The sequence below is a fragment of the Glycine max genome, chromosome 4 (assembly GCF_000004515.6).
Source record: "Glycine max cultivar Williams 82 chromosome 4, Glycine_max_v4.0, whole genome shotgun sequence".
Lineage (NCBI taxonomy): Eukaryota > Viridiplantae > Streptophyta > Magnoliopsida > Fabales > Fabaceae > Glycine > Glycine max.
The window spans coordinates 49,105,961-49,119,568 of record NC_016091.4 but is presented as its reverse complement, the minus strand read 5'-3'; the positions used below and the strand labels follow the sequence as shown (position 1 = coordinate 49,119,568).

General features: G+C 33.0%; 2 protein-coding genes across 11 annotated transcripts; one reads left to right on the top strand and one right to left on the bottom strand.

Annotated features, from left to right (window-relative positions):
- The first annotated feature begins 565 nt into the window (after positions 1-565).
- Positions 566-5,665, top strand: LOC100806297 (protein ABIL2). 3 transcript variants are annotated; one of them, XM_014774937.3, is made up of 10 exons: positions 566-936; positions 1,621-1,752; positions 1,965-2,047; positions 2,142-2,292; positions 3,621-3,720; positions 3,871-3,939; positions 4,059-4,101; positions 4,189-4,274; positions 5,009-5,154; positions 5,247-5,665. In XM_014774937.3, exons 2-10 carry the CDS (start codon positions 1,648-1,650, stop codon positions 5,415-5,417), a joined length of 954 nt encoding a protein of 317 aa, XP_014630423.1. In that variant the 5' UTR covers positions 566-936; positions 1,621-1,647; the 3' UTR covers positions 5,418-5,665. The 3 variants fall into 3 exon arrangements, with proteins under 3 accessions (XP_014630423.1, XP_006578895.1, XP_003523358.1); XM_006578832.4 differs by having other exon boundaries at positions 569-985; positions 3,871-3,963; XM_003523310.5 differs by having other exon boundaries at positions 572-936; positions 3,871-3,963.
- Positions 5,666-8,285: 2,620 nt separating this feature from the next.
- Positions 8,286-12,600, bottom strand: LOC100805767 (uncharacterized). Of its 8 annotated transcripts, none has more exons than XM_026128302.2 (4): positions 12,458-12,600; positions 12,268-12,350; positions 10,225-11,198; positions 8,286-9,107 (listed from the first exon to the last, which is right to left on the bottom strand). In XM_026128302.2, exons 3-4 carry the CDS (start codon positions 11,130-11,132, stop codon positions 8,627-8,629), a joined length of 1,389 nt encoding a protein of 462 aa, XP_025984087.1. In that variant the 5' UTR covers positions 11,133-11,198; positions 12,268-12,350; positions 12,458-12,600; the 3' UTR covers positions 8,286-8,626. The 8 variants fall into 8 exon arrangements, with proteins under 8 accessions (XP_025984087.1, XP_040870978.1, XP_006578890.1 ...); XM_041015044.1 differs by having other exon boundaries at positions 12,272-12,350; XM_006578827.4 differs by having other exon boundaries at positions 12,272-12,570.
- Positions 12,601-13,608: the final 1,008 nt, after the last annotated feature.

Genomic DNA, 13,608 nt, shown 5'->3' with positions numbered 1-13,608 from the left:
CAAATAGCTGCGCACTTACTTTTAGCCTTCTTTTCATTCCACTCCCAACTGAAAGTGCACATTTTCACTCCAATCGAACGAAATGTCAGTTAAAATGTTCAAATGTAAAACCAAATACACCCCGCAGATGTTAACATTAACATGGTAAAAAAATAAAAATTCTTCCTAGGATTAAAAATCATATTTAGAATGTGAAGACTCTGCGGGATACAATGTGTGATATTACATTTTTTCAAAAAATAGTTCTTTTTAGATTGTTTTGAATCAAACAATGCTAAAATAATACTAGTTATCGGCTTATTGCATGTGGAATGATGGTATATGTTAAATTTTACATTATTCCTGTCAGTCTCGTCATCCACTTTGGACAAATTCAAGTCAGAAAACCCGCAAAGATAAAAGTAAAACCTTGTGTGTACCTGCTACACCTTTATGAAAAACCAAACACGCCCTTCCAAAATTAAAGAGAAAAACAAAAGGAAAATTAAAAAAAAAAAATGGTGCCATGAGATGACAATGATGCGAAGTGGGGTTGTCTCAGCCAGTTTCTGCTTCCCAAAGCAGCAGTGACTCATTTTTATTTTTCTCTTCCATATTTTTAATTTTATTTAATATTTTCAAATAACAAAAAATAAAAAAGACCATATTAAAAATTCTCCGGATTCCTCAGCCAATGTTCCGACGTGCTCTCCTCTCCCTCTGTTCTCTATTCTCCAACTGTACATGTTGCAAAACTTGATCTGTCTCTTTCCTTTTCTTTGGTAAAAAACCCAACACCTAACCGTTTTGGTGAGTGCTGTAGTGAAGGGGCATCACACAGTGTCTTTTCTTTGACATTTTGGTTTCCAATGGGAACTAGATTTCCACACTTTCACTTTCCATACTCCTCTTGAGCACTATAATAGCACCAAAAAACTCGTTCAAAAGGAATACAAGGTTGGTTTTTGCATACCCATTTCCCGGTTTGTTATCTTCACTGCTTAAAGTAAGCAACTTAGTTTCTTGCAATTGGTTTTTGTGAGCTGTTAGGAGAAGGGTTACTTGATTGTGCTTTGGAAAGTAACCACCTTCACTTACCCATGTTTGCTTTCTTGTTGTTTTGAACTTGTTTGTTGGAAATTTTGCAACTTTTGATGTTTTTAAGGATTGGGTCGGGTTTGCTTTTGAGGATTTATTTTATTTAGATTTAATACAATGCGAATGATGGTGAAGATTCCGCTAAAACTGGAATTTTGCTTTTATGTTTAAATTTTTTTTGTCTTCTGTGGATTCAAAATTGTCTCAGAGAATTGTATTTTATATGGATGCTCATGTATACTATTTCGGACAACTATATGCTTTGTAGGATAATCAGCTTTCAGTATCTTATTTGTTGTTAGAGAAGAGGCTGTCTCCTTTATCTGTCTTATTAACTTGGGTTGTTATCATTGTGTAATTTATCAAGGGTTTTTAGCTTTCACTGTCTTGGTCTAAAAAGGTGGTTCTGATTTTAATTTTGATTTTGATCTGTTTCTCTTTTTCTTTGGCAATGCCTTTCCTTTTTACCCTCTTCACTCTGGCAACTTGACTATGAATTTGCAATCATTTTTATTTTTTTTTTATTTTTCCTTTATGGATTAGGTGGTCCTTCTTCCTTTAGTTTCATTCATGGGAAAGGTCGCAACTTCTGCAACCCTGCCTGTATCTCAAGAAGCTTCCAATTATGATGAGGTTTTTATGCAGCAGAGCTTGCTCTTTGATGATAGTCTGAAGGTACTTATGATCTTTTACTTGCTGTTTAGTTGGGAATATTGGTATCTTTTTTTATGATAGCTCTTTGATTCAAGAGCCCTTGTTTTCACTCACTGTTAAGACTTAAGATCATTGTCTAATGCATCTGTGGCTTTAATTTATAGTCTTCTTAATTAAGTGGGCTCTATTAAGTGTTTTACTATTTGTTTTTATTGTTTCATCTCTGTTCCTAGGATTTGAAGAATCTGAGAGCACAATTATATTCAGCAGCTGAATATTTTGAACTCTCATACTCCAATGATGACCAAAAACAAATGTGAGTTGCTGTGCTAGAGCTGCTCTATATTTATGCTGATACTGCCATATCCTTAAAACCCCCTCTTTATTGTTGCTTTCTCTTATGTTTGCAGAGTGGTAGAAACATTGAAGGATTATGCCATCAAAGCTCTTGTAAATACAGTGGACCATTTAGGTTCCGTGACCTACAAAGTAAATGATTTGTTGGATGAGAAAGTTGTTGAAGTTTCTGTAGCAGAGCTACGAGTGTCTTGTATTGAACAGGTATACCTAATCATCTCCATTCAGCTTCAGATAAATAAAGTCTACTCAAGCAAGGCTGAAAGTTGTGGCTAAGATGAAAAATTGATACCACTATCATATATTGAAATGAGCATGACTTGTTAGTGACATAATTTCTTGAGATATGGAACATTTATCTATATTGCTTGTGATGCTGAGAATTAATATCATCAAGGCATGCTGAAAAGCATTTCATGTATAGCTCTTCTTTTTTCACTTAAAGACTCCAGGACATTTATAAAATATCCAGTTATCCAAATGTTTTTATTGTTCAGTGCTTAGTGCTGTATTCACAGAAGCTTCTTAGAGTTATCTGCACATATACCAATTGATGACCTTTTCATTCAATTATCCCCGCCCAGTAGTTTCATTCATTTGCTACTCTGCAGTCAGAAAACAGTTTTGTGTCTTATTGAGAAACTCTTGAGAAGTTTCATTTGCTATTTTATCGTGATAGTAGTATTAGATGAACTTGATGGGTATGTTCAATTTGCTAAAAAAGTAAGCAGAAAACAGCAAAAATATTTGTTCCATGTTTGGTTTTAGAAATGGTTATGTGGACAAAACAAAACAATAGATGAAGCACAGAACAAAGTTGTAAATATTTGTTACTCAATAAATCACAATCAGTTGATAACTTTTCACGCACATCATTCAAAAGTAAAAGAACCCACTAATTTGGCTAAACGTTATATCACAAACCCTTCCTCCACCATCAAAACTGCTTGTGTTGTGCATCAACCTCTAAACACCATATGAAATGAATGCTATAACCCAGCTTCTTGTACCGTGTTGTTTTACTGGTCATGTCCCTCAGTATGTGTCAAACACTACAATCTTGATAAAGTACATTTTTGTTCTTTAGCAAATGGCAACTACAATAACAACTTGGAGAGTAATATGATTTTATTACATCAGATAATGGGAGTTGGTGAATGTACCTTTGGAAAACTGTATCTGGCAAAATGATTCTATAACAACTATAGGAACATGAAGGATCAATGGAACTGTCATCCTTAGCTATTGTGGTTGATGGCTGATATTGATGGCCATAGTGAATTATCTGTATTTTATTCACAAATTTTTGGTAAAAGGTTTGATTTGACAATACCCTGGTATTTGTGTGGCTGTTTGGTGCTCTATTAAAATACCATGCCCCTTTCAATTCTATGCAGAACTTTGCATCTGCAACTGTGGCTTTGAACACTACCCCTTGTTGATATTATTGAAGTTTGAATTATTATCATATTCAGGAAGAGAAAATTTATGAAGATCACTAACATTGTGTTTCCTTAATGTGGGTACATTAGAGAATAAAGACGTGCCATGAGTATATGGATCGTGAGGGGCGTACGCAACAGTCATTGGTGATCAGTACTCCAAAATATCACAAGCGTTATATCTTGCCAGGCAAAGTATCTTGAATTTTCCTATACTCTTTCTTCTTATGGTGCTGCTTTCTTTTTCCCTTCTATTATATTTAGTTTCTGTTACTGTTGAAAAGTATGTTTATGATGTTGAATGATCACATATTCGCATTCCTTAAATTCATAAGTTCAGTTGGGGAGACCATGCATGGTGCCAACCGCACAAAGTCAAAATATGTGGGGTACAACCTAGATGACGAAGGTGAATGGCCTCACTTTAGGAATGGTATCTCTTGCTACCCTAATATTTTAATTCCACCTATCTAGGGATTAACTTAAGTATAAACTTATATGCCTTTTATTACGTTTTGTATCCCAAAGCTGTTCGAGCTACTATCAGAGAAACACCACCATCTACAGCGAGGTAACAACAAATTCCGTATATTATTATAGGATTGAGTTAGTCATTGTCTCAATGAGGATCTTGATGTAAATCTTTACTTTGATGCAGAAGAGGACGTTCCCCATCACCATCTTTACAACCTCAGAGTTCTGGAGCTTTTTCATTCACTTCAACTATGCCTAAAAAAGATTTAGGTTGTATGCACATAGTATACCACTCTCACCGGACTCGTATATAAGCAAAAATAACTATTTTCACATTGATTAAGAAAGCTAGTTGAAATAATTGAATTTTACTACTCTCAAGTAAAAAATAACATTATTCCTAAAATGTCCTTTGATAGGCGTAATTGCCTATTCTATCATTCTACCAAAACTAAGAGAGAAGATAAAATAATAAAGTTGATATTCTTCATTGATACCACAATAGATACCACAATAGAGTGCAAACTTTACAATATATAATAACCCTAATGAATAACAATCATACACTTGTCATGATCTAGTATTTTAAGAAAATTAAAATAAAACTAAATAATATCATAAGGATAATATCTAAATTATCTTTTCTAGAAAAGTCACCTATTTGGGGTTTCCTAGGTCCAATCCTATCATTTTTCATTGGAACTTGATATCACAAATAAAATAAAATCCTTGAAAATAGAGTTGCAATTAAATGAAGGGTGTTTTAAGAATGATATCATTAAATAGGGATGAAATTAATTAGATTTACTTATATTTGAATCTAAGATATAAAACGATTTCTTTTTTTTGCTTATATGAGTTCAGAGGAAATATATTTCAATTCTCGAGTTTATTTTGGTTATTAGTGATGTCTTCCATATTGATTTCGTTGTCATTTTCACATAAAAGATGAAGATATAAATCTTATTATGTTTGGATTTACCATCTTGTTACATGTACTGAAGAGAGGCGATCGGTTTCACCATACCGGTTCCCCCTTCTACGCACTGGATCTCGGTCAAGTAGGCCTCCAACACCTAAGATAAGTAGACCAACCACTCCAAATCCAAGCAGACCCACCACACCAAATCCTTCTAATGCAAGACAAAGGGTGAGTAACATGAATCAATGATTGTTTTCTCAGCATATCACCTATAAATTCTGTAATTTCCTTAACTGCATCTCCATTTATGTTTCTACCAGTACCCTTCGGAGCCGCGCAAATCATCTTCAATGCGATTATCTGCAGAAAGAGACCATGGCAAAGACATAGAACAATACCCTAGTAAGAGTAAACGTCTCCTGAAGGCCTTACTAAGCCGACGCAAGTCTAAGAAGGATGACATGCTATACACATACTTGGACGAGTACTGATACTATAAAACCTATAGAAAGCAAGGGAAAGATGTCATAGAATCTTGGAAACAAGTTTCAATTTTGCTTGCTAGTTTGATAGGTTGCACTTCTTTGTCATTTAAAATGAACGTTTATATGGTAATTTTCCATCATCTGTATTTTAAATTAAGTGTAACTAAGCACACAAAATTATGATGTGTGATAGTGTAATAGTTCAAACTTTATTTTTAAGATGAATGCTATATAATCAAGTAAATTTGGCTGCATTTCTCTTTGTTTTTTGTAGCAAGTTGAAATTCAAGGTGTCTGTTCCACGAATTATTTCCCCTATAATGTCTGATGTAAACAGAACTCTAATGTCTGGGATTTATAATGTTGAGTGTAATTTTTCTTTTGTCGCTCACAGTGGATCTCCACAGACAGAAAAGTTCGTGGGTCAATTATTTTCACTGTGACCAACTAATTGCATTTTAATGATTTTACATTTATTTTTCGGTCTTAAATATTATTAAAAAAACAGTGAAACATGTCAATATGTCCTTGTCAATGCTCATAATTTCTTGCACCTAATGTGGATGAGCATCAATTCAGATTCGAACTTACGGCCAACTACTATAACCTACTGTCATTTTCCTTCCGAATAAATGCATCTAGCAGCTATCGTTGTTTTTAAATAATGTACCAAACATAGTTTCATAACTTTCATTTAGCTCAACTGATAAGAGGTGATAAATTTAAATAATGTTGTGGACCCATAAATATAGTTTATAACTTGGATTCAATACTTCCATCGCTAATCAGGTACAATGCTTTTGAGATTCTTTAGGATGCCTTTTTTTTTTTTTGTCTCTCGATCTCTTTATTTTATTTTATTTCAAACACTTCCAATTTTAATACTTCCTGAATTTAATTTTCAGAATATGTTTATTATTTTCCAGAAACTAAAGACTAAAATGCGGGTACGTCATAAGTTATTGTTCATGGTCAAATGAGTTGCAAAGTTGATGTAAATATTTTTTTTCCTTCGAATATATTTAATGTAGTTGCTGAAACCTGAAACCAATGATTAAGCATTCTTATAGTATTTTTAGTTTTTGGGACTTCCATTGCCCAAATTCTCAGTGCAAAGGATGGAATGCGGCTCTTCAGTCTTCCCAATCATCTGTATAAATTTCTGCTAAAGTTATTACATGATATTTTCTTTTTTTTTAATTCTTTTTATTTAATTACTTCATTTAAAATTTTTTTATCAACTTTTCATATATTTGAAGTATAATATTTTAAAAAAATTAAGCTTTTAAATTTCAAATTTTATTTTTTTGTAATTATTTTTCTTAAATTTTAAATAAATAGAAATTAAAAAACATTAGCTTTTAATGAATTAAAAAAAATTATTATTTTATGATATATTGATCTCAAATAAATCGAGAATAATAAAAGATATTTATTTATAAAATATTTAATAATTAGTAGTTTTAATTATTTGTAAATTCTATTTCGTTTTAATATTGCACATTTAATATTGGGATCTTTTTATTTGTTTATGTAACTATAAAAATCCTAAGCCAGTAAATTAACAAAAAATGAAAGGCTTGAAACTAAAAAAAAAAACATATACGAGAGACAAATGAAAGGAAAACGTAAAATGAATTTTTATTAGAAGAATGGGTGCGGAATTAATCAAATTTCTACTACTAAATTAAATTGGAGATTAGAGATTCTCATACCATGTCATCAATTTACCATAATTCCAAAATCTTAGACTATGAGTGAACGATGTTTTTAGACTTAAATATGTTTTAATATTTGATAAATATTTTATTTTTGAATTTATTTCTTAATAATTTTATGTTTTTGTCGAGTTATAAATAAAATAATAATTTTATTTTTGATTCTTAGGTATTTAGTTTTCCTCCTTGATAAATTATCAAATTTAGTGTTTATTTCTTCATAAATTAACTAATTTTGTTTTAGTCCCAATTATTAATAAACGATTTTTTAATAAAAAATAAACTTAAAATTCGTTAATTTATTATGTATTAAAAAAAGTGTCAAGAAGTAAAGATAAAATTATTATTTTATTAAGGATTTAAGACAAACAAATCATATATTTATTAAAAATAAAAACATATTTAAGTTTGTTTTACATTGTATCTCTAAAACTCTCCACCCGAGAAAAAGGAATCCAATTTAACTTTTTGATATGGCAATCTATGGTGCATGATGCATTTTTTGTTGAACTGTGGCACCATCTTAGATAACTCTTCTAGACTACTAAAATAAGTATAACGAAGGTTTTAAAGGATGCACTATTTAAACAATGTATTTGAAGTCCTACTTACGCTTACGCTTAGAACATCAATTATAACAATTTTCACAGTTAAACAGGAAAGGGTGCACTATTCACGAGAACATTAATAGATCGTTCACAAAAGGATACTCTGAATAATACAATAGAGAGGATACTCACATTATCATGCATCGTTTCACTTTGTTGGGTTGCAACTGAATCAAAAACTAGTTGAGAAACTATCGGTATAGCTTTGAAAAGTTGTTTCATAACTTCAGACAATCACCTCCTAATCAACGACTGAGGTTGCATACACATCTACAATGAAAGCATTCTCTTCATATCCACAATCCATTTGAAGAATTGTCTTTTCAGTTTTCAGTTATTCAATATAATATTGTTCTAACCAATTTCCCCATATAAAGGTAAGTTTTCAAAGCAAGATTTTCTCAAGTAGTGAATAATCTGACAAATATGGACACTGAGACTTGCATGATAGCATGGGCAAACTTTAAGTACCCTATTAGTATTTGTAAGAGATGGCCAAGTTCAAGTTTTTAAGAGAAGGCAGAGACTACTCTCAGATCAAAGAAAAATTAATAAAGGACTACATATGGCCTTGTACATATTTCAAGTAGTTCAAGTAGCTAAGTACAATTTGATATTTAAAGCAAAAAATATATACAAATCTACCAAACGTATTCCTTCTGCACTACAACAACAACTAAACCTTTTTCCTATAGGTGGATCTTTCTACACTATGTTAAATATATACAACTAATGGTCTCAAATGTATGAGGAGTATTTACAAATGATGGCAACGGAAACCATGTTTAACATCATATATCCACTCGTGTCAATCTTATCAGCACAACAACAGAACTCAAATTCCAGAAAAGCATAGCAGAAGCCTGCAATTGATGTTAGTCAATGTCCTTTATAAGGGAGGAAACATCCATCCCATTGTCCAACCAAGAAGCAAACCAGCACCAGCGAGGCCTAATCCCACAGCAAAAGCAACAGCACACTTTGTAATCACACATCTTCTGTTACTATTCTTCCTCTTCCTAGCTTTGCTATGACTTTTCTTAAGCAGCCTTCCCCTGCATGGGTCCCAGGGTAAGGATGCTGGAAAGAGATTTGGAAATGACTGGTTTTTGTTTCTGAGTTGCAGACACAGGTTCTCGAGCTGCAACATGTGGAGCCACTGCTTGTAAGCAAAGAGTTGTGAAGCCTGTCGAAAAAAGAGACTCAGGATGTGCTCCTTCTCGCTGTAAGCTCGCTGCGCTGCTTTCTCAGCCTCTCTTGCTCTTGTTTGAGAGTGACACAAAGCTTTCAACAGCTCAGACACGCTACCGTTCTCAGAATTTATTTGGCAACCTTCGGTGCTTGAGCTAAAATCTTTGCTCTGACTGGAACTAAACATATGGAGCAGAGTTTGTTAATAAATTGATCATAGAATAATCATGAAATTTCAACTCATCAGTATAAAAATAGTAAAACTTTTTTTCCAAAACAAAAGTCACCAAGTTGTTGGTATGCATCCTAAATTCCAACTTGATTAAAAAAAACCATGTATGTTTCATGAGTCAGGAATTCAATATATCCAGTACTACAATTTATGACCTGAATATAACTAACCTTAGCCATCCATATACATGTCTAAAACATCACAGAATCTATACACTACTTTAGATGATGGCATACAAAATGCAACCTACAGGTTTGTAACTGAAGCTAGGGTGATGTCAGATAACGGTTAAAAATCAGCTAGTACATATCAATGACTCAGCAGATCTTGTAAAAAGAGAAAAAAGGGGGATCAAAAGGTTAGAAGGAAAAACATATCTTTCAAGGATTGAAGTATAGCTTGAAAAGAGAGTAGGGAGCAACAAGATATATTTCTAAAGGATTAAGAAAACCCATCAATGCATTTTTTTTTTGGTGAATCAAACTTGCAAATGTTGGTAGCTATATACATTTATAAAATTGAGTTGCTCATCAGCTACAAAAACAGGTTTAAATTCAGCTAAATAGTACGTCATCAAATTCCCTGTTAGCATGAGATGGATAACTAAAAGTATTTTTAGGCAAGTAATCAGAGCTAAACACCTGTCAAAATAAAATACAATAATTTTGAAACCTGTCCATATTAGTAACAATGAGGTATCTTCATGATACTTGAAGACCGCTATTCCATTTGGGTTTAAAAAGGAATAATGGATACAGTAACATCTGATATATATATATAAAAAAACAAACATGAACTATCTCGTACGAAAAATGTAAGGTTTGGCACTGAAAACTAGCATCAGTCCCCAACAAATAGCATTGGAAAGAGCATAGCATAATGTAGTTAGCATCTATAAATAACAACCCTTAACCCTAGTCAAACGTCATAGTTAATTAGGAAGTTCAATACTTTAAAAAACTAGGAAACATCAAATTTCTTCCAAAATAAACTGACCATGATGGCCAAGATTGCAGAAAACAATTAATTTCTAAAAGTATCCCTCTACTGCTCTACAGCATTACCTGGAATGCTTGTTTGAATCCTGAAATGAACAGTCAGAAGTGGATATCCCAGTTGTATAACTATCTGCATAGGAAGAACCAGTCTCAGTTTTACGGTTCAAAGAAGATGGTGGAGTATTATCATGGTCAACACCCTTTGGGTAGGAGGGTCTCTGACTGACATGCTTAGTCTGGGGTTGAGGGAGATCACAATTCTCAATATGCTCAAGCGACTTCCGAGCAACCAAGGAAGCCAACTCATCTTTTCCAGTGGTGCGCCACCAAGCCCCAGTTTTCTCTGCTCCCATCAAATGTGATTCTAGATCAGATGATGCCATTTTGCCTTGTTCAGAGACCAAGAAATTGGAAATATCGCAATCCATAAAATGACTATCTTGAAAATAGAATTCCTCCTGATCTTTCTTCTTAGGAGTAAAATGTAAATCAGTATTCAGTGAAGCCTCAAATTTTGGCATTCTGGTATTGTTGTTTTTCATACATGTAGGAGAGACAACATGCCACGGCTGCTCTATAGATAAATTGGCACTTTGAATATTAGAAAGAGCATCAAAGTCTTTGACCAATTGATCTCCCCCACTCTTGACGCTGCCATTAAGAAATTCAGAATAGAAGGTACCAAGTTCAGACTCGTAGGAATTCAGCTGTTGACATGTATAATTTGCTTCATCCCCCAAGTCACTTTTCACATGTAGCCACCATTTCATTTCAGGTAGCTTATCAGAATTCAGATTGTGGGGGATACAGACTGCATTGGCATGAATTTGATCATTAATAGAATTACTAGGAACCCAATCAGATACTATTGTTTTTGAAACTGATGACGGATGATCAGGAGAACTCGGGGGAATCCGGAAATCTTGAGTAAAACAATTAGCTGTATAAGGAGCCTTCCCTTCTGCTGATGCCATTACTTATTGTTATTGGCTTCTGAGTAATGACCTACTTTAAGAGGAAAATTTTGGTGGCTACAGCATCTGTTGAATCAGTAAGACACTCAAAACATTACATGTAACCTAGGAAGATTTCAAATTCACATCTCAACGAAATTTTAGGAAGTAGACACTGTGCAAGACCAACACATACTAATCTTCAAATTTAGCTAAAAAGGAATATGAGAGCAAAAGGAACACAGGAAAAGTAGGTCCACCAGCTACAACATTTGTTACCAGACCCCCCACAAAAATCATTGTAGAATGTCAATTGCTAGCCATGTTTCTATTTCCCTATCAATCAATCCATGGGAAAAAAGTTTTCTTTCCTAATCATCAAGGGGGCATTTTATAGAAGGAAAAAAATTCGTGTCCAGGAATCATAATTCATGAGAAATTGAGAACCATAAATCCTGTGAATCTAAGATTCTTGGGAATGACTAAAATCTGCGTAGTTGGTCATAAATATTTTGGGAATATTTATACATGTTTCCTCGGAATCAAAGAAATTATTTATCACATTTAATAAGACAAGGAACATTCATCTTCAAACATGAATCAAGCAGGAATGCAAGACCAAAAAGTCAACTACTCACAAGTAATAGTATTTCTTTTGATAGAACAAAGGAATCCAACAAGAGAAAACTTCCTTTGCCTTTTTTTTCCAAGGAAGAACTAAGTTGCAAGAACTTAATGATGAAAACTAATTGTCAACGCACCATGGACTAGATCTAGAGCCATGAAAACCCAAAATCAATAAAATAGCTTCTGGTGAGTAACATAGCCAATGCAGTAGTCAAAAGGAAAACTTTGGATGGTTATTTGCAAGACAAGGAACATGTCCATTTTGGGTGTACAAAATTCCGCTTAGAGATTCTGGAAAAAAGTGAGCGTGTCAGGGCGAACATCATCACATACATACATGTCAAAGGTTGATACTTGATAGTACAAAGGTTGTTCATGTTCAGCGAAAGAGCATCATCATTCATTCAACAGGTGAAGGTGAACAAGACAGAGACATGAGATCACAAAGAAGCAAGGAAGGACAAGAATATTCAATTAACCGATTAAAAGTAGAATCACACAGAGACTAAGAGAGAGAGAGAGAGAGAACCTGCCTTGTTGATTATCATCTTCTGAAGTGAACTTCCATGTTCCTTCTAACGCCGAAACATGTCATACACTTTGCTTGTACACCTGTCCAAGAGAAAGAGAGTGCGTGTTTTGCTACGAGTAATGTAAAAGCATGGTCGTTGTATTGACAACCGTGTCAACAAAACACTATCAATAATTGTGTTACTTACTTGCACCCATGCGCCTAAATTTATATAAAAATATCTATCTCCTTTCTTCTCGTCTCGTTCTCATAGTCCCATGCTTTCTGAACTATTGTTCCCTCATCCTTCTATTCTATTCTTTCTCTCTAATATAATTGTTCTGTTCTCGATAGATTATATGCTCTTTTTTTTTACTTTTTCTGTTTAAGTTTATTTACTTAAATACATACTTTATATTATTAATTTAAACATCAAAATTACTTATAAATTTTGTTTAAATTTCGTGTAAATTATTTATTCTCTCTTTCGTGTCCAAGTGTCCAAATTCTCGGGAACTTTGTGTCACCATCGCACTCAACGAAGATTGGAAAGGCTGCTAAGGGTGACACCTATGCAGTCACCTTGTGACTCGTCTTTGTAATATTAAATAATTTTAAAAGCTCTTGCAATATTTTTTTTTATCAATCCTCGTATTTTTTTATGGTAAATATTAAATGTATTTTATATTTTTAAGATATTAAATATCTTTTTATTTAATATTTTATATAAGGTAATACAAATTTGTAAGAGAATGAATAAGAGTGAAGCTTTTATTCCCTTTGCAGAAAAGGTACCGGCCACCGTTATTTACTCATCTTATTTAGTTAGCTATCCATTTTTGCTTATTAATAAAAGAAAATTACTGATATTTGCTCATCTTATTTAATTAGCTATCCGTTTTTGCTTATTAAGAAAACGATGCTTAAATTTGCATCCAAACCATCCCTTTAATGTCACTCTCGTATAAGATAACCTCCATTTAGGACTTTTTCTCCTCATTCCTCACCGACTTGTTGCATTTTACAAGTCAATTTTATCTTCAAAAACGATGCACAAAACAATTTGAGAGTATGTATGGATCACGGCTTCTCAATATATTTAGTGCATGTTTAATAATGATTAAATCTGAAGAAATTATTTTTTAAGCTCTCTTGAATTTTTTTAAATACTTTTTAAAAAATAAACTAAATCAAACCCATGCTGATACTATTTCTTATTCGAACCCTAACAACACTTCTCTTTCTTTCCATGTTTAGGGAATAGTGTTAAGATATGGTGTAATAATTTCATCAAGAATGATTATCCAATCTAATGAAATTGAACTTATCCCATATTTATTTCTTTCCCATTCGTTTTTT

Coding starts and splice junctions, on each gene's coding strand:
- LOC100806297 (XM_006578832.4), top strand. CDS start 1,648: ATGGGAAAGGTCGCAACTTCTGCAACCCTGCCTGTATCTCAAGAAGCT. Junction 4,102..4,188: donor ACACCACCATCTACAGCGAG/GTAACAACAAAT, acceptor ACTTTGATGCAG/AAGAGGACGTTCCCCATCAC. Junction 5,155..5,246: donor CTTCTAATGCAAGACAAAGG/GTGAGTAACATG, acceptor TGTTTCTACCAG/TACCCTTCGGAGCCGCGCAA.
- LOC100805767 (XM_026128302.2), bottom strand. CDS start 11,132: ATGGCATCAGCAGAAGGGAAGGCTCCTTATACAGCTAATTGTTTTACT. Junction 9,108..10,224: donor GATTCAAACAAGCATTCCAG/GTAATGCTGTAG, acceptor CCATATGTTTAG/TTCCAGTCAGAGCAAAGATT.